Source organism: Tetranychus urticae, chromosome 3, assembly GCF_039701765.1.
Source record: "Tetranychus urticae isolate SD_2017Ah chromosome 3, NJAU_TeUrti_SD_1.0, whole genome shotgun sequence".
NCBI classification, from domain to species: Eukaryota; Metazoa; Arthropoda; class Arachnida; order Trombidiformes; family Tetranychidae; genus Tetranychus; species Tetranychus urticae.
In genome coordinates this window covers 12566093-12587273 of record NC_142960.1, presented here as the reverse complement: position 1 = coordinate 12587273, position 21181 = coordinate 12566093, and the positions used below count along the sequence as shown (strand labels likewise).

Sequence of the window (21181 nt, the reverse complement as noted above, 5' to 3'; positions counted from 1 at the left end):
TGTATTTCTTGAAATCCTACGAGCCGAACCACCTGCTGGAATCAATGGCCTGGTACAGTTAACAACACTGGTAGCTGGTTTCACTTTGATGTCGGTCATTTCGATATTTGTTGGGGATGGAGATTTATCTGAAAAGGCAAATAGCATAATGTATTTCTGAAGGTTTCAAATGAACATGAGAATCGATTTTATTCGACTATTATTATTGATATTTCAATATTTATTATTATATCATACTTTGAAAAATTTTAAAATTAAAAGTAATTTCACTTCGATAATCGTAAATGGGAGTTTGTAATGGTCTGATTTGGTAACGATCAATCTACCAGTGTAACCAGAAAAAGTAGAAGTTCAGACTTCATACATTGATAGATAAACAACTTCAGTTGACCAGTTCAGAGCCAAGTTCAACTCATTGTTAGAAATCACGTCCAAGAGGATTCTATAAGGGATTCATCGATTCGACTTAATATTATGTTCAGTACATTTGGAGTAAATTGATGCGAATTAAGATTGTTGAATATTTGCAATTTATTTGAAGTTTACTTTGAACATCATAATTAGACAAATATTTTCAATCAGATACTAGAAGTAAAAAGGAAAAATTCCAGTTAAACTAATAATATACACCAATAACCAGTTGCTACTCACAATCACAAACGCTCGAGGAGTCATATCCAGGAGTTCACCGATAGTAAACGCAATATCAGTCCTTGAGAGTCGATCTTGTAAATCAGTTCCCTGCAAAAACAAGAGTTAATTCAATTATTCGTCTTTTTATGGATAAGTGAAGCATTGCAATATTACCTTTATAAAAGCTCTTGCACTCAACTGTAAACATCTAGTCGCCTTCCTTAGGTTTTTACAATAAGAGCTCATCTAAAAGGGGAAATTGAATCAAATTAAAAGACCGAAAAAACAAAACAGAAATCCTTTTATACCATCGTTAATATAACTCCATTAGTGTATGAACAAGCTCCGATGGCCGCTACGCCAATGCTAGCAACAGCCACAATGAAAAGATCCATAAATTTATCAATATGGACAAAAATCGCAATGTACATCCCAAAATCTGCAGCAGCCGAAAGTCCGATGTACAGAAATATGAGCCAGTTTCTTATGTTTACATTAAGTTGTTCAATTTCATTCTGATATTGGATGATCTCACTAACAGTAGCTTTATAATGATGCAGATAGTCAACCTTATTCAAAAGCTTTCTTTTAGTCGCAAGATCCTCTGCCGTCCGGGTGACATGAGCAGCTTTACAGTAAAAGTAAGACAAATGAATTGTTACTAGGGCACCAGGCAATATCGTGTTATATAAGGTAGAAACAATCCCTAGGTAATTGACGAGAATCCAAATGCTATTGTAGATGAACTGAATGGATGTTTGAGGTAGTTGATTCGAAGAATTAACAACGAAGATTAAGATTGGTCCAAAAGTAATCGCAATACAATAAACAATCCAAAGCCACGCATTCGCTAAATTGATGGCAACAAAGCGAAACTTTTGGCAAAAACATTGATTCATGGATAAAAGTTCACTTTTGAATCCTTTCTCATATATAAAACTGTACAATTTGTAAGTTTCAAAATGACCATTTTTAAACAAAAATATCCAATAATGTCTTAAAATTTCACCAACAATGGAGATATTGAGCCAAATAAACCAAAAATATCGACCATTTTTCTGACCATAGAAAAAGTCACCAAGAACAAGAAGCCATTCATCAGGCAGATCGAAGATACTCAACAGTGCCAAATGAATGATATGAACAGTCATTAGGCTGAAGTAGAGGATGGATTTTGCTGTAGACCATTTTGACGGTGTTACTCTTGGATCTTGTGAGAAGCCATTTGGTAAAATATTAAATGACATGCAAAATGATTCGAGTTTTTTTATCTTGCTGATTGCTTCGGCATCATTAACATCACTCGAACGAAATCCAATCACTCGGACAATCAATCTCGGTAAAGACGCAATCAAATTCTCGTTGGATCTCAACATAGCCGTTTGCTTATGCACTTGCTCCAATTCAGAAGCTTAAACTTGTAAAGAGTTTTTGGCTTTCATCCTAATGAGCATTCAAATTACTGTTTAACAATTTGCATCACACAGATCAAATGTTTAAATCCGCAGTTTTTGACGGCATGTGAAAATCGCCCACGAATAAGCAAATATTGAATTTCAAAATGCGATACTTTTCTCTGTCATTTAACTAATAATGTACTCATAAACTCAAGTGCTCCAATGAAATATTAAATTTGAACATTTTCAGATCAATAAGTTTAATTGTCTTTTATTTTCTTAACTGTCTACAAATGTCAATGGCAATCAATAAGTTCATTAATTAGAAATAAAATGTAATTTCACCGATTACTCTGAACAATTGATCATTAGACATTGTATTTAATTGCTAATCAAATTAATCGCACAATGATTGTGATTGAAAATGGCCAATGACATGCTATGATATTGAATAATGTTTGAAAATCACGCGGAATAATGACTGAATTTGGCACTAAAATGGTTAAAAAGAGTCAAATCTTTCTAGTCTTACAATTAGAAGCGAATACGATCAATTGAAAGATTCTGGTTCAACCTAGAATGGGAACTATTCAACAATGGATGGGAATTCCACTCAATTAAGAGGAAGACTTGACAGAACGTTCAAAACTGATTCCTTCATTTCGCAAGATTGTTTCTGAACAAATAAGAAGCAAAGATTTGCTGTTTAAGCGAACCTTTTTGGTAATGACTATTATTGCATTGTAATGTTCAATAAAATTGAAATTGATTGTGCATAAAAATAAAGAGTTAAGAATAGGGACTTTGTGGACTTGTAGGAACATAAACTGAGAAGACAAGTGCTTTTAAAAAGTTTCTCCGACCCACAGTTTTCGAGGAAATCGATGTCAACGTTTAAATTTCGATCCACTTTTGTGTAATAATGCAAACAGATTTTTTATTGAAACTTGACATATGGATGTTACTTCTGATGGCCAACCAGAAAATGCACTTATTTTGAGCCATAACATTTTCTGTTTTTGTACATTAGATCAAGTTCGATCTTAATTCAATCCTTCCCTATTCTGTGACCATGATAATTAGAGAGTTGAAACTTATTATTTGTCCATAAAAATTGTTGGCTCACATAATGAATTGAATACTATAATAGTTTAAATTTATCGTTAGTTCTCTTGTTTTTGGCCATTAACCGGAAAGCTCGAGCCTCAATATTTCGAGAATGGTCGCACATACACGCACCGTTTCTTCACTAATACAATTCTTAACTAATTAATAATCTAATGCAATACAATAAATTTTCATTAGCGAATTCGAATCATGATTTCTGGGCAGTAAATGTATAATAAACAACTTATTCAACAGAATAAACTCATCTCAACCCATATCTTGGTGAATAAACCATTTTTCTGGTTAAACTTCCAAATGAAATACTAAAAGTGTTGCAAAAGACTTGAATATTTGAGTAAAGTGTCAAGACTTGGTGGGTTTGTAGGGACATAGAAACTGAGATCATTGGTGCTATTAAATAATTCGTTGGATGGACAGTTTTCGAGAAAATGGAGGTTAAAGTTTGAACTTCAATGGTCTTTTGTTGAGCTATGGAAGCAGGTTTTTTCATGGGACTTATTTTAATTATGTATTTATTGATGGTCAATTAGAAAAGAGTCTTATTTCGAGAAATAAAATTTTCTATTTCTGTACAACGATTCAAGTCCAAATTTCAATTAAACAAGTCGCATTTTGTGATTGTAAGAGTGAGAGAACTGAAACCTATTATGCTTCGGTAAAAATTGTTGGTACACATTCATGATCGAACACTTTTTTCAATTTATCACCATTTCTCGCAATTTTTGGCAATTGGGTTTAAAACTTTGAGCCTCAATATTTCGCGAATAGCATCATATATAATCATCATTCTTTGATTAAACATTAAATTGCATTATGGGCTACTATTCAATCCATGAAGTACACTAACAGTTTTTATCTAGGAATACAAAGTTTCAGCTCTCTAACTCTTATGGTCACAGAATGAGAAAGGTTTGAATGAAAATCGAACTAATCTGTTCTACAAGAAATAAAAAACTTTATTCCTCAAAATGATTGCATTTTCTGGTTGGCCATCGTAAGTTACATCCTTAAATTAAGTTTCATCAAAAAATATGTTTGCATGATTACCTCAAATCGAAATTTCAGCTTTGACATCAATTTACTCGAAACTGTTGTTCGGAGAAACTTGTTAGAAGGTCTAATGAACTCAGTTTATGTTCCTGCAAACCCACAAAGTTCCTATTCTTAACTTACAAAGGCACAGTTTTGATACTCTTTATTTGAAAGCTTTAGTGGGAACCTTAATTGCGATTTTAATTTCAAAATCTTAATTTATGTTCTGAACCCGATTTGGTCGGTCATTCGATAGTTGTTAGAGATGGAGATTGATCTAAAAAGGCAAATAGCACAATACATTTTTGAAGTTTTCAAATAAACATGACAATCGCTGAATTAATTCGACTATTATTATTGATATTCAATTATCATACTTTGAAAAGTATTATTGATTTAAAGTATTGATTCGTCTGATTTAACCAGAAAAAGTAGCATCCCATACTTCATACTTTGATAAATAAACACATTCAGGACCTTCAGAGCGAAGTTCAACTCTTCATCAAAAATCACGTCCAAGAGGATTCTGTAGGGATTCCTCCATTTGACTTACGATTAATTAGTATAATTTTCAGTGCGCTCGGAGTTAATTAATGTGACAATGTCAAGATTGTTAAATAATTTTATCAATTTATTTGAAATTTACTTTGAACATAATGATGATAATATAATATTTAGATATAAAAATCGATGCGTTCAGAGTTAATAAATGAGACAGTGTCAAGATTTTATAAGGGATTCCTGCATTAGACTTAATATAATTTTGAGTACATTTTGAGTTAATTAATGCGACAGTGTCAAGGTTGTTGAACAATTTTTATCAATTTATTTAAAGTTTATTTTGAACATCATAATTAGACAAATATTTTCAATTAAATACTGGAAGTAGAAATGAAAAATTCCAGTTAAACTAATAATATAAACCAATGCAACCAATCAGTTGATACTCACAATTACAAAGACTCGAGGAGTCATATCCAGAAGTTCACCGATAGTAAACGCTATATCAGTCCTTGATAGTCGATCTTGTAAGTCAGTTCCCTGGAAATACAGAGTTGATTCAATTATCCGTCTTTTTATGGAAATATGAAACATTTTATAATAATATTACCTTTATACAAGCTCTTGCACTCAACTGTAAATATCTAGTCGCCTTCCTCAGGTTTTTACAATAAGAGCTCATCTATTAATAAAATGCAATTGAATCAGATTAAAAGACCGAGAAACCAAAACAGAAATTCTTTTATACCATCGTTAATATAACTCCATTGGTGTAAGAACAAGCTCCGATGGCTACAACGCCAAGGCTTGTAACAATTACAACGAAAAGGTCCATAAATCGATCAATGTGAACAAAGATTGCAATGAACATCCCAAAATCTGCAGCAGCCGAAAGTCCGATGTACAGAAATATGAGCCAGTTTCTTATGTTTACATTTAGTTGTTCAATTTCATTTTGATATTGGATGATCTCACTAACAGTAGCATTATAATGATGCAGATAGTCAACCTTATTCAAAAGCCTTCTTTCAGTCGCAAGACCCTCTGCCGTCTGGGTGACATGGGCAGCTTTGAAGTAAAAGTAAGACAAATGAATTGTTACTAGAGCACCGGGTAATATCGTGTTGTATAAAGTAGAAACTATTCCTAGGTAATTGACCAAAATCCAAAAGCTATTGTAGATGAACTGAATGGATGTTTGAGGTAGTTGATTCGAAGAATTAACAACGAAGATTAAGATTGGTCCAAAAGTAATCGCAATACAATAAACAATCCAAAGCCACGCATTCGCTAAATTGATGGCAACAAAGCGAAACTTTTGGCAAAAACATTGATTCATGGATAAAAGTTCACTTTTGAATCCTTTCTCATATATAAAACTGTACAATTTGTAAGTTTCAAAATGACCATTTTTAAACAAAAATATCCAATAATGCCTTAAAATTTCACCAACAATGGAGATATTGAGCCAAATAAACCAAAAATATCGACCATTTTTCTGACCATAGAAAAAGTCACCAAGAACAAGAAGCCATTGATCAGGCAGATCGAAGATACTCAACAGTGCCAAATGAATGATATGAACAGTCATTAGGCTGAAGTAGAGGATGGATTTTGCTGTAGACCATTTTGACGGTGTTACTCTTGGATCTTGTGAGAAGCCATTTGGTAAAATATTAAATGACATGCAAAATGATTCGAGTTTTTTTATCTTGCTGATTGCTTCGGAATCATCAACATCACTTGAACGAAATCCAATCACACGGAAAATCAATCTCGGTAAAGACGCAGTTAGAATTTTATTCACTCTTAGCATGTTCGATAGCTTTGACAGCAGCTTCAATTTAGATTCTAAAACTTGTATAGACTTTTTGGTTTTTTTATCTTGCTGATTGCTTCGGCATCATTAACATCACTTGAACGAAATCCAATAACACGGATAATCAATCTCGGTAAATACGCAGTTAGAATTTTATTCACTCTCAAAATGGCCGATAGTGGCTTCATTTTAGATTTGTAAACTTGTAAAGACTTTTTGGTTTTCATAAACATGAGATTTTAAATTAACGAAAGCTCATTAAACATATCAAATGCTCTGCTTTCCTTCACAGCAGTTAAAAATCACTTAAAAATATTGAAATATTGAATTTCAAAATGTGATACTTTTCTCTGCCGTTTTATGTCAAACTCGAGTTATAAGGATGAAATATTAAGTTTGAAGATTTCCAAATCAATAAGTTATTTAGTTTCATTGTCTTCACTGTTTAAAAGTGTCAATGGCAATCAATAAGTTCATTAATTAGTTAGAAATCAATTGCGTAATCTTACCCATTACTCAGTACAATTGATCATTAGACATTTTAACCGCCGATCAAAATAATCGCACAACTATTGAAAATGGCCGATGACATGCTATGCTATTGAATAATTAAAAGTAAAGTCGTTAAATTGAAATTAGACCATTAATTGGTAATAGATCTTAGCGACAGATTATCTGAGGAGATCAGAAACTATAATAATGACAAAGCCAAAAAAACTATTAGAATGATGACTGAACTTGGCACTAAAATGGTTAAAAAGAGTTGAATCTTTCTGGTCTTACAATTTGCAGCAATACGATCAATTGAAAGATTCTGGTTCAACCTAAAAGTGAAAATATTGAACAATGGATGGGAATTGCACTCAATTAAGAGGAAGATTTCACAGAACATTCAAAACTGATTTCTCTATGTTGCAAGATTGTTTCTGAACGACTAACAAGAATAGATTTGCTGTTTGAGTGAAACTTTTTGGTTATGACTATTATTGCATTGTAAGACTCGATGAAACTGAAAGGGGTTGAGCCGTAAAATTGACTTTCGAGTTAAGAATAGGGATTTTGTGGGTTTGTAGAAACATAAACTGAATCCATTAGTGCTTTTAAAAAGTTTCTCCAATTCTCAGATTTCGAGGAAATCGATGTCAACGTTTAAACAGACCAGAAGCTGAAAATATGCCGGCACAGTCCGAGACACTCAGACGTCTCAAAGTTCAACATTATACAATATAAAAATGAATTACTAAACAACAATATAAAAAGACACAACTCGTGGGGCTCCCTGATTCAGAAACAAATTGTTAAATGTTCAGAACAATCTTCAAAAACAGAAAATCGGTTACAGATTTTCTGTGAATTTCTTTTTGAAGTGAAATTCATTAATCATTAATTCATCATTCAAGTATTGCATAATTTTAATCCAAACCAGTAAGGTAGATGGTTGCATCAATTGATATTGTCAGTTACCTATTAATATTAAGTTACAAATCAGAGTTACCTCTATTATCATATAACAATTTTAGACGATATCTAATGGCAAGTTATTCAGGTAATTGTTTTAAGCTCAAAGTTTACTTTTCCCTGTAAAGGAACTTGATCAACTACCATTGATTACGATTTTATCTTCATGATGCTTTCAGGTGTTATTGTAGCAGTACATGTATATCAACAATCAAAATCAGATGAAATCATCACCCAATCAACGAAATATTGTGAAACCGAGCTCGTGTTTAAATTTGTCACTTTGATGTCATATCAATAATCAGTGAGGTATTAATTATTTGAAGCCGATTCTCTGATTTTACTGGAAATGTTTAAATTTTGAAACCATTTTTTTAACTTTGTTTCCTCTGTTAGTTGCTGAAATTTTGACAATTTAATTTTGCTTTTTCCCAAAGTGAAGCACATCTTTAAAGAAGAACTGAAATAAAATGACTTTGTTAGGAGTTCGAATCTTTGTTATGGTACTTCTTTTTGGACTTACTATGCTCATTGGCTATGGACCAGTTTTCGTATTCAATTTGTGGCAGAAAAAAAGAGGAACTTTGCTCCTTCCAGATCAAGATTTATCGTCCAAACACGCAAAAATATTGCACTTACTATTAGTCTTCGGTGGAGGTGTCTTATTGGCAACTTGTTTCGTTCACATGATTCCAGAAATTACAGAAAACTATGAATCTTACATGTCGAGGAAAAACAATGGATCATCGGAAAACAATGGTCTACTTGGTGATGATGAGAAAAAAGACAAAGTACCTTGGGTCGAAATATGTGTCTGCATTGGACTTTTTATAACCTACTTGATTGATACGTCAGTTGTTATGGCCATTGAGAAGAGTACATCTCATCAGCAGCAAAATGAAAGCAATTTAGACAATGAAAACGAAGATTCTGGTGCTAATGTGCAGATTTTAAGTTATCGAACTCGATTTTTTAAAGGTTTAATCATTGTCATTGCCTTTTTCACCCATTCCATTTTTGATGGAGTCGCTATTGGTTTACAGTCTACTACAACATCTATTTGGACCGTCTTTTTTGCAATATGTTTGCATAAATTCGTAGTTGTGTTTGCCATTGGTTTTGAACTGTTTCAGAAAACAGCTAGCCTAACGTTGACCTGCATCCATTTGGCCATTTTTTCCGCTACATCACCCTTTGGAATCCTTTTGACACTTATATTGGAGCAAGATGGTCTGGCTGAAGATGGAAGTTTAACTATCATTTTGTTCAGTGCCATTGCTACTGGAGCCATTTTGTACATTGTATTTCTTGAAATCCTACGAGCCGAACCACCTGCTGGAATCAATGGCCTGGTACAGTTAACAACACTGGTAGCTGGTTTCACTTTGATGTCAGTCATTTCCATAGTTGTTGGAGATGGTGATTGATCTGAAAAGGCAAATAGCATAATGTATTTCTGAAGGTTTCAAATGAACATGAGAATCGATTTTATTCGACTATTATTATTGATATTTCAATATTTTATCATCATACTTTGAAAAGTATTGATTCGTGTGACTTGGTAACAATCAATCTTTACCTGTATAACCAGAAAAAGTAGCAGCCCATACTTCATACTTTATAAACACCTTCAGTGAACAAATTCAGAGCGAAGTTCAACTTGTCGTTAAAAATGGCATCCAAAAGGATTCCTCCATTAGACTAAATATAATTTTCAGTGCATTTGGAGTTAATTAACGCGACAATGTCAAGATTGTTCAACAATTTTCATTAATTTATTGAAAGTTTACCGCGAACATCATGATGAGGCAAATATTTTCAATTACATACTAGAAATAGAAATGAAATCTCTAGTTAAACTAATATTATAAACCAATAATCAGTTGATACTCACAATTACAAAAACTTCAGAAGTCATATTCAAAAATTCACCGATAGTAAACGCTATATCAGTCCTTGAGAGTCGATCTTGTAAGTCAGAGCCCTGGAAATCAAGCGTTAATTCAATTATCCGTCTTTTAATGGAGAGATGAATCATTTTAATATTACCTTTATAAAAACCCTTGCACTCAACTGCAAGCCTCTGTTTGCCTTCCTTAGGTTTTTACAATAAGAGCTCATCTAAAAGTGTAAATTGGATCAAATTAAAAGACCGAAAAAACAAAACAGAAATCCTTTTATACCATCGTTAATATAACTCCATTGGTGTATGAACAAGCCGCGATGGCTGCAACGGCAACGCTAGTAACATACACAAGGAAAAGGTCCAAATATCGATCAATGTGAACAAAGATTGCAATGTACATCCCAAAATCTGAAGCAGCCGAAATTCCGAAGTACAAAAATATGAGCCAGTTTCTTATGTTTCCGTTAAGCTGTTCAATTTCATTCTGATACTGGATAATCTTACTAACAGTAGCTTTATAATGAAACATATAGACAGCCTTATTCAGGTGCCCTCTTCTAGTCGCAAGACTCTCTGCAGTCTGGGCTACATGAGCAGCTTTAAAGTAAAAGTAAGATAAATGAATTGTGATTACAGTACCAGGCAATATCGTGTTGTATAAAGTAGTAACAATTCCTATGTAATTGACGAAGATCCAAAAGCTATTGTAAATGAACTGAATGGATGTTTGCGGCAGTTGATTTGTTGAACTAACAACGAAAATTAAGATTGGTCCAAAACTAATCGCAATACAATAAACAACCCAAAGCCACGCATTCGCTAAATTGCTGGCAACAAAACGAAACTTTTGGCAGTAAAATTCATTAAAGGATAAAAGTTGACTTTTGAATCCTCTCTCATATATTAAACTGTACAATTTCCAAGTTGTAAAATGACCATTTTTAAACAAAAATATCCAATAATGTCTTAAAATTTCACCAACAATGGAAGCATTTAGCCATATAAACCAAAAATATCGACCATTTTTCTGTCCATAGAAAAAGTCACCAAGAACAAAAAGCCATTCATCTGGCAGATCAAAGACACTCAACAATGCCAAACGAATGATATAAGTACTCATTAGGCTGTAGTAGAAGATGGATTTTGTTGTAGTCCATTTTGATGGGGTTACTTCTGGATCTTGGGAGAAGCCATTTGGTAAAATATTAAATGACATGCAAAATGATTCGAGTTTTTTTATCTTGCTGATTGCTTCGGCATCATTAACATCACTCGAATAAAACCCTATTAAACGGACAATCAATCTTGGTATGAACGCAATCAAATTTCCTAACATAGCCATTTGCTTAGGCCCTGCTTCAATTTAAATATTTAAACTTGTTAAGAGTTTTTGGTTTTCACCAAAATGATACTTTAAATTACTGTTTAATAAATCTCATTACACAGATCAAATGTTTGCATTATCAGTTTTCCTTTACGCCATTTGAAAATCACTTACGAATATGCAAATATTGAATTTAAAAAAGCGATACTTTTTTCTGTCATTTAACTAATAATGTATTCATAAACTCAAGTGATTCAATAAAATATTAAATTTGAAGATTTATAAATCAATAAGTTTAATTGTCTTGCATTTTCTTAACTGTCTAAAAATGTCAATGGTAATCATTAAGTTCATTGATTATATAATAAATAAAATGCGCTATTTTACCGATTACTCAGAACACTTGATCATTAGACATTTCATTCAATCGCTCATCAAATTAGTCGCACAATGATTGTGATTGAAAATGGTTGCTCACATGCTATGCTATTGAATAATGCAAGACTAATTCAAAGTGAAGTCGTTAAATTGAAATCAGATCATTAATTCGTAATAGATCTTAGCAGCGAAAGTTCATCTGAGGAGATCAGAAGCTATAATAATGATATAGCCAAAAAAACTATTAGAATAATGACTAAATTTGGCACCAAAATGGTTGAAAAGAGTTGAATCTTTCTGGTCTTACAATTTGCAGCGAATACGATCAATTGAAAGAATCGAGTTTCTGTAGATCAAGTTCGATTTTCATTGAAACCTTGCGCATTCTGTGACTAAAAGGATTAGAGAGCTGAAACTTGTTGTTAGTCGATAAAAATTGTTGATACACTTCATGGATTGAATACTTTTTTCAATTTATCAATAGTTCTCTTCATTTTGGCCATTGGCCTTAAAACTTTCTGCCTCGATATTTCGAGAGTGGCATCATTCTTTCACCAATCCAATCCTTTGCTTATTGATAATTCAATTCAGCTCAATAACTATCTATTATCAGATTTGTGTCATGATTTTTGAGCTCTAAATGCACGAGCAGCAACTTATTCAACAAACTAACTCATCTCACCCATTTCTTGGTAAATAAACCAATTTTCTGGTTGCACTTGTCTAGACTGTTCTGGTCAATCCATGAAGTTCACCAACAATTTTTATCGACTAATAACAAATTTCAGCTCTCTAATCATTCTAGTCACAGAATGGGGAGATTTGAATGAAAATCGAACTGATCTGTTCTAAAAGAAACTGAAAACTTCTGAAACAAGTGCATTTGCTGGTTGACCATCAATAAGTTTCTCAAAAAAATTCTGGTTGCAACACAACAGCTTCTGGTCTGTTTAAACTTTGATATCGCTTTCCTCGAAAACTGTTGGTCGGATTAACTTTTTAAAAGAACTAATGGGGTCAGTTTATGTTCCTACAAACTTCCAAATTACCTATTCTTAACTCGAAATGTACAATTTCTGCTACCACTTGATTATTTGAAAGCATTAGTTAAATTATAATTGCCTTGTTAATTTCAAAAATCCTATCAGTTTGAAATCTTAATTTATATTTGATGTTTTGAACCCAGTTTTGACAAAGATTGTCCAACAGAAAAATAATTCAATAAACCAATCAATTATTCCCTAAAGTCGGCATCATCAACTCAGCAGCCGATATCAACTTTTACTTCGGCTTAAAATTCTCTAAGAATGATTTTACACCCCAAAGTGAATATTATTGATTTAACAAAAGCTAAAGACTCCAGCCTTGGATTTTGTATTCTCAAGATGACTTCTCAATTGACAATTTGAGCATTTTTGATAGAATGCATTGTGCTCAGTGAAATTGAATTTGCGATTGCAGTTGCCTCTAGCTGAAATTAATGGAGAATCAGATTGAATTGGAAGAAAAGGCCTGTTATTACAAGAAACTATGGCTAAATTTTTATACGATAACCAGCATAAATTGACGGAGGGTTTGAAAAAAGCCTTTTGACTCGTCTTATTTGGTAACAATCAATCTTTACCTATGTAACCAGAAAAAGTAGCAGCCCATACTTCATACTCTGCTAAATAAACACCTTCAGGACCTTCAGTTCAACTCGTCATTAAAAATCACGTCCAAGAGGATTCTGTAAGGGATTCCTCCTTATGATTTATTATTATAATTTTTCAGTACATTTGGAGTTAATTAATGCGACAGTGTCAAGATTGTTAAACAATTTTTATTAATTTATTGCAAGTTTACTTTGAACATCATAATTAGACAAATATTTTCAATTAGAAACTGGAAGTAAAAAGGAAAAAGACCATTAAACTATTAATATAAACCAATGCAACCAATCAGTTGATACTCACAATCACAAAGACTCGAGGAGTCATATCCAGAATTTCACCGACAGTAAACGCTATATCAGTCCTTGAGAGTCGATCTTGCAAATCATTTCCCTGCAAAAACAAGAGTTAATTCAATTATCTGTCTTTTTATGGGAATATGAAACATTTTATAATAATATTACCTTTATAGAAGCTCTTGCACTCAACTGTAAATATCTAGTCGCCTTCCTTAGGTTTTTACAATAAGAGCTCATCTAAAAGGTAAATTGAATCAAATTAAAAGACCGAGACAACAGAACAGAAATCAATTTTATACCATCGTTAATATAACTCCGTTGATGTATGAACAAACTCCGACAGCTACAACGCCAGTACTCGCAACAATCATAATGAAAATGTCCATAAATTGATCAATGTGAACAAAGATTGCAATGTACATCCCTAAATCTGCAGCAGCCGAAAGTCCAATGTACCCAATTATGATCCAGTTTCTTATTTTTAAATTTATTTGTTCAACTTCATTCTGATATTGGATGATCTCATTAACAGTAGCTTTATAATGAAACATATAGTCGCGTTTATTCAAAAGCTTTCTTTCAGTCGCAAGTTCCTCTGCGGTCCGGGCTACATGAGCAGCTTTCAAGTAAAAGTAAGAGCAATGAAAGGTTACTACAGAAGCAGTCAGAGCCATGTTGCATAAAGTAAAAACAATTCCTAAGTAACTGACGAGAATCCAAAAGCTATTGTAGATGAACTGAATGGATGTTTGAGGTAGTTGATTCGTTGAATTAACAAAGAAGATTAAGATTGGTCCAAAAGTAATCACAATAAAATAAACAAGCCAAAGCCACGCATTTGCTAAATTACTGACAGCAAAACGAAACTTTTGGCAGTAAAATGTATTGAAGGATACAAGTTGACTTTTGAATCCTTTCTCATATATTAAACTGTACAATTTAAAAGTTGTGAAATGCCCGTTTTTCATCAAATATATCCAATAATGTCTTAAAGTTTCACCAACAATGGAAGCATACATCCAAGCAAACCAAAAATATCGACCATTTTTCTGACCATAGAAAAAGTCACCAAGAACAAGAAGCCATTCATTGGGAAGATCGAAGACACTCAACAATGCCAAATGAATGATATGAACAGTCATTATGCTGGAGTAGAGGATGGATTTTGTTGTAGTCCATTTTGATGGAGTTACGTTCTGGTCTTGGGAGAAGCCATTCGGTAAAATATTGAATGAAATGCATACTGATTCGAGTTTTTTCATCTTGCTGATTGCTTCGGCATCGTCAACATCACTTGAATGAAATCCAATAAAACGGACAATAAATCTCGGGAAAGACGCAGTTAGAAGCTTATTCACTTTTATCATAGCCGTTGGCTTTACCAGTGGCATCATTTTAGAAACTTTTATTGTTGTTATTATTGTATAGACTTTTTGGTTTGCATAAAAATGAGAATCTAAATTAACGAAAGCTCATTAAACATATCAAATGCTCTGCTTTTCTTCACGGAATTTGAAAATCACTTAATAATATTGAAATATTGAATTTCAAAATGTGATACTCTGTGCTTTCATGTCAACAACAATGAAATATTAAGATTGAAAATTTCCAAATCAATAAATTATTTAGTTATTATTGTCTTCACATTTTAAAAGTTTCAATGACAATCAATAAGTTCATTGATTATAAATGTAAAGCGTAATTTTACCGATTACTCAAAACAATTTATCATTAGACACTTTAATCGCCAATAAAATTAATCGCACAACTATTGAAAATGGCCGATGACATGCTATGCTATTGAATAATTAAAAGTAAAGTCGTTAAATTGAAATTAGACCATTAATTGGTAATAGATCTTAGCAGCTAAAGATCATCTTAGGAGATCAGAAACTATAATAATGACAAAGCCAAATAAACTCTTAGAATGATGACTGCACTTGGCACTAAAATGGTTAAAAAGAGTTAAATCTTTCTGGTCTTACAATTTGCAGCGAATACGATCAATAGAAAGAAACTGGTTCAACCTAAAAGGGAAAATATTGAACAATGGATGGGAATCACACTCAATTAAGAGAAAGATTTCACAGAACATTCAAAACTGATTCCTCTATTTTGCAAGATTGTTTCTGAACAACTAACAATAAACAGTTAACAAGATCAGATTTGCTGTGCGAGTGAACCTGTATCTGTTTGCACAAATTCGTAGTTGTGTTTGCCATTGGTTTTGAACTGTTTCAAAAAGCTTCTAGCCTAACATTGACCTGTATCCATTTGGCCATTTTTTCCGCCACATACTTTGATAAACAAACACCTTCAGGACCTTCAGTTCAACTCGTCATCACGTCCAAGAGGATTCTGTAAGGGATTCCTCCATTAGACTTAATATAATTTTCAGTACATTTGGAGTTGATTAGTGTAACAATGTCAAGGTTGTTGAACAATTTTTATTAATTTATTTGAAGTTTACTTTGAACATCATAATTAGACAAATATTTTCAATTAGATACTGAAAGTGAAAAGGAAAAAGACCAGTTAAACTAATAATGTAAAACCAATAATCAGTTAATACTCACAATTACAAAGACTCGAGGAGTCATATTCAAAAGTTCACCGATAGTAAACGCTATATCAGTCCTTGATAGTCGATCTTGTAAATCAGTTCCCTGCAAAAACAAGAGTTAATTCAATTATCCGTCTTTTTATGGAGAAGTGAATAATTTTAATACATTGTATTACCTTTATAAAAGCTCTTTCACTCAACTGCAAACATCTAGTCGCCTTCCTCAAGTTTTTACAATAAGAGCTCATCTAAAAGGGAATTGAATCAAATTAAAAGATCGAGAAAACAAAACAGAAATCCTTTTATACCATCGTTAATATAACTCCATTGATGTATGAACAAGCTCCGATGATTACAACGCCAATGCTAGCAACAATTACAACAAAAAAGTCCATAAATGGATCAATGTGAACAAAGATTGCAATGTAGACTCCGAAATCTGCAGCAGCCGAAAGTCCGATGTACGGAAATATGAGCCAGTTTCTTATGTTTACATTAATTAGTTCAGTTTCATTCTGATATTGGATAATCTCACTAACAGTAGCTTTATAATGAAGCATATAGTCAGCCTTATTCATGTGTCCTCTTCTAGTCGCGAGACCTTCTGCAGTCCCGGTGACATGAGCAGCTTTAAAGTAAAAGTAAGAAAAATGAACGGTTACTAGAGCAGCAGTCAGAGCCAGGTTGCAGCAAGTAGAAAAAATTCCTAGGTAATTGACGAGAATCCAAAAGCTATTGTAGATGAACTGAATGGATGTTTGCGGCAGTTGATTTGCTGAATGAACAATAAAGATCAAGATTGGTGCAAAAGTAATCGCAATACAATAAACAAGCCAAAACCACGCATTTGCTAAATTGCTAGCAACAAAACGAAACTTTCGGCAATGACTTTCATTCATGGATAAAACTTCACTTTTGAATCCTCTCTCATATATTAAACTGTACAATTTAAAAGTTCCGAAATGACCATTTTTAATCAAAAATATCCAATAATACCTACAAATTTCACCAACAATGGAAGCATTCAACCATATGCACCAAAAATATCGACGATTCTTCTGACCATAGAAAAAGTCACCAAGAACAAGAAGCCATTGATCAGGCAGATCGAAAACACTCAAAAGTGCCAAATGAATGATATGAACAGTCATTAGGGTGTAGTAGAGGATGGATTTTACTGTTGTCCATTTTGATGGGGTTACTCTTGGATCTTGGGACAACCCATTCGGTAAAATATTGAATGAAATGCAAAATGATTCGAGTTTTTTTATCTTGCTGATTGCTTCGGCATCATCAGCATCACTTGAACGAAATCTGATTAAACGATCAATCAGGGATCTGATTAATCCCGGTATAGACGCAATCAGAATTTTATTCACTCTCAACATTGCCGTTAGCTTTGACAGTGGTTTCATTACAAATTTTAAATCTTGTATAGACTTTTTAATTTGCATAAAAATGAGAATCTAAACTAACGAAAGCTCATAAAACATATCAAATGCTCTGGCTTTTCCTCACTTCTTCTTCTTCTGAAAATCACTTAATAATATTGAAATATTGTATTTTATGTGATACTTTTCTCTGTCGTTTTATGTCAAACTCGAGTAACAGTTAGTAGTAAGTACTCGACAACAGTCTACAACTAGTCGACAACTAGTAAAACCCGAGTATTAAGTTGAAATTGAAAATTTCCAAATCAATAAGTTATTTAGTTTTTTATTGTCTTCAGTGTTTACAAGTGTCAATGGCAATCAATAAGTTCCCTAATTAGAAATAAAATACGTAATTTTACCGATTATTCAAAAAAATTGATCATTAGACACTTTAATCGCCAATAAAATCAATCGCACAACTATTGAAAATAGCCGATGACATGCTATGCTATTGAATAATTAAAAGTAAAGTCGTTGAATTGAAATTAGACCATTAATTGGCAATAGATCTTAGCAACGAAAGATCATCTTAGGAGATCAGAAATTTAATAATGACAAAGCCAAAAAAACTGCCAGAATAATGACTAAACTTGGCACTAAAATGGTTAAAAAGAGTTAAATCTTTCTGGTCTTACAATTTGCAGCGAATACGATCAATAGAAAGAATCTGGTTCAACCTAAAAGGGAAAATATTCAACAATGGGTGAGAATCACACTCAATTAAGAGAAAGATTTCATAGAACATTCAAAACTGATTCCTCTATTTTGTTTCTGAACAACTAAGAAGAACAGATTTGCTGTTTGAGTGAACCTCTTTGATAATTAATATTATTGCATTGTAACACTCGATGAAATTGAAAGGGGGCTTGAGCCGTAAAATTGACTTTCGAGTTAAGAATAGGGATTTTGTGGGTTTGTAGGAACATAAACTGAGTAGATTAGTGCTTTTAAAAAGTTTCTCCGATCCACAGTTTTCGAGGAAATCGAAGTCAAAATTTGGATTTCGATCGACTTTTGTGTAATAATGCAAACAGATTTTTTGATTAAACTTATTTTATTGAAGTTAATTCTGATGGCCAACCAGAAAATGCATTTTTCTGGAGAAATAAAGTCATAAGTTTCCTTAAAACAGATCAAGTTCGATTTTCATTGAAACCTTCCGCATTCTATGACCACAGGAGTTAGAGAGCGGAAACTTAGTATTTGTCCATGAAAATTGTTGGTACACTTCATAGATTGAATATTTTTTTCAATTTATCAACAGTTTTCTAGATTTTGGCCAGCAACCGTAAAATTTTGACCCTCAATATTTCGAGAATCGCACCATCTACAGTCATCATTCTTTCACCAATGCGATACTTTACTTATTAATCATTCAATTTAGCTCAATAACCATCCATTTGTGCATTAGAATCATTATTTTTGAGCTGTAAATGTAACATAAACAACTTATGCAACAAAATAAACTCATCTCAACCCATATCTTGGTAAATAAACCAATTTTCTGGTTAAACTTTCAGAGAAGATGCAAAAAGTACTGCCAAAGACTCAAACATTTGAGTAAAGAGTTGAGACTTGTCGGGTTTGTAGGGACCTAGAAACCGAGACCATTGGTACTATTTAATAATTCGTTAGATGGACAGTTTTAAAGAAAATGGAGGTTAAAGTTTGAACTTCAATCGTCTTTTATTCAGCTATGGAAGCAGATTTTTCCATGATACTTATTTTACTGGCGTATCTTTTGATGGCAAACCAGAAAATGGTCTTCTTTTGAATAATAACATTTTCTGCTTTTGTACATTAGATCAAGTTCGATTTTCATTGAAACCTTCCGCATTCTGTGACCATAAGAGTTAGAGAGCTGAAATTTGTTATCAGTCGATAAAAATTGTTGGTACATATCCATAACCGAAAACTTTGATCAACTTATCACCAGTTCTCTTGATTTTGGCCATTGGCCTTAAAACTTTGAGCCTCAATATTTCGAGAGTGACATCATATACAATCGTCATTCTTTGATTGAACATTAAATTTCATTATGGGCTATAACTTTATATAGCTAAATATCAAGAAAATCTGAGCTAATTAATTTAATAATGAATATACTTCTAACACATCATAGATTTGTGTTTGCGTAACATTTACTTTTAAATGCAGAAGCAAATCTAACAACATAAGTTAGACAATGCTATAACTTTTTTGGTAGGATTTTGAATATTTTCATATTGCAATATATTACAGCCCATAATCGGATCTAATGTTTGGACAAAGAATCATGATTGTGTGTGATGCCATTCTCGAAATATTGAGGCAGAAAGTTTTAAGGCCAATGGCCAAAATGAAGAGAACTATTGATAAATTGAAAAAAGTATTCGATCCATGAAGTCTACCAACAATTTTATCGACTTATAACAAGTTTTAGCTCTCTAACTCTTATGGTCACAGAATGCGGTCGGTTTGAATGAAAATCGAACTTGATCTGTTTTAAGGAAACTTAAAACTTTATTTCTCTTAACAAGTGCATTTTCTGGTTGGCCATCAGAAGTAACATCAATAAAATAAGTTTCATCAAAAAATCTGTTTGAATAGCCACACAAAAGTCGATCGAAAGTTAAACTTTGACATCGATTTCCTCGAAAACTGTGAATCGAAGAAACTTTTTAAAAGTACTAATGGGATCAGTTTATGTTCCTACAAACCTCCGAATTACCTATTCTTAACTCGAAAGTCTCAGTTTCTGCTATCACTTCTTTATTTGGAAGCATTAGTTAAAATTATAATTCCCTTGTTAATTTCAAAAATCCTATCAGTTTGAAATCTTAATGTATATTTGATGTTTTGAAGCTAATTTTGCCAAAGATTGAGAAACGATTTAATCAAAATAATGAAATCAATTATGCCCTACAGTCCTCAAAGTAACAAGTCTCAGCTCGAATCAAATTTTTAACGTGTTCCTAAAGTATTCCAAAATGAACATTAATAATTTAACAAAAACTAATTTCAGCTTTTTGATTTCGGATTCTGAAGATGATTTTTTTGATTACGAATTTGAGTATTTTGAAATGAATTTATTGTTCTCAGTGAAATTAAATTTGCGACTGCAGTTGCCTCAAGTTCAAATGTATTAATAGAATCAAATTAAATTGAAAGAAAAATTCAAGCATCCTTTTGTTGGCCTATCATTACAAGAAACTATGGCTAAATTATTATACGATAAGGAGCATAAATTGGCTGAAGGTTTGAAAAAAGACTTCAAAGTTCCCGATAGAAGATTTTGGTTGCTCAAAATCAATATTTTAGCTGAGCAAAGGGATTGGAATGAACTTGAGAAATTAGGCAAAAATTAAAAATATCCAATTAATTATGAGGTTTATTAAAATTAAACATTACATGTAGACTAAATAACATTTCTAACAATTAATAGCGATTATATTTTGTTTCATTTTTAGCCATTTGTATCTGCTCGCCTCAAATTCACAAACAGGACAAAAAGTGTTCAATGGTGAAAAATGGCGATTATGTACAGGATTCAATTCCCCTGAATTTCATTTTTAATCATAACTTTTGATTTTTTGAGGATTGATTACTTTTTTACCAATCTTCAACAATTGAACAGCTTGTCTATTGAAAACAATTGGAAGGCATGTAAATTGACAAA

At 32.5% G+C, this 21181-nt stretch overlaps 2 protein-coding genes across 2 annotated transcripts; one reads left to right on the top strand and one right to left on the bottom strand.

Moving 5' to 3' along the window:
* Window positions 1-126: 126 nt before the first annotated feature.
* LOC149093380 (uncharacterized) lies at window positions 127-2195 on the bottom strand. The gene is made up of 3 exons (XM_089268727.1): window positions 942-2195; window positions 808-879; window positions 127-741 (listed from the first exon to the last, which is right to left on the bottom strand). The coding sequence occupies exons 1-3, from the start codon at window positions 2007-2009 to the stop codon at window positions 586-588; spliced, it is 1296 nt and encodes a 431-aa protein (XP_089124853.1). The 5' UTR covers window positions 2010-2195; the 3' UTR covers window positions 127-585.
* A 6243-nt stretch (window positions 2196-8438) lies between these two features.
* Window positions 8439-9395, top strand: LOC107360140 (zinc transporter ZIP1-like). Its single transcript, XM_089269335.1, has one exon. It carries the CDS (start codon window positions 8439-8441, stop codon window positions 9393-9395), a length of 957 nt encoding a protein of 318 aa, XP_089125461.1.
* The last annotated feature ends 11786 nt before the right edge of the window (window positions 9396-21181 follow it).

Excerpts from the sequence above, each read along its gene's own strand:
- LOC107360140 (XM_089269335.1), top strand. The coding sequence starts at position 8,439 with ATGACTTTGTTAGGAGTTCGAATCTTTGTTATGGTACTTCTTTTTGGA.
- LOC149093380 (XM_089268727.1), bottom strand. The coding sequence starts at position 2,009 with ATGTTGAGATCCAACGAGAATTTGATTGCGTCTTTACCGAGATTGATT. Across the intron at positions 880-941 it reads ATGGAGTTATATTAACGATG|ATGAGCTCTTATTGTAAAAA; the intron begins GTATAAAAGGAT and ends TTCCCCTTTTAG. Across the intron at positions 742-807 it reads GTGCAAGAGCTTTTATAAAG|GGAACTGATTTACAAGATCG; the intron begins GTAATATTGCAA and ends TTGTTTTTGCAG.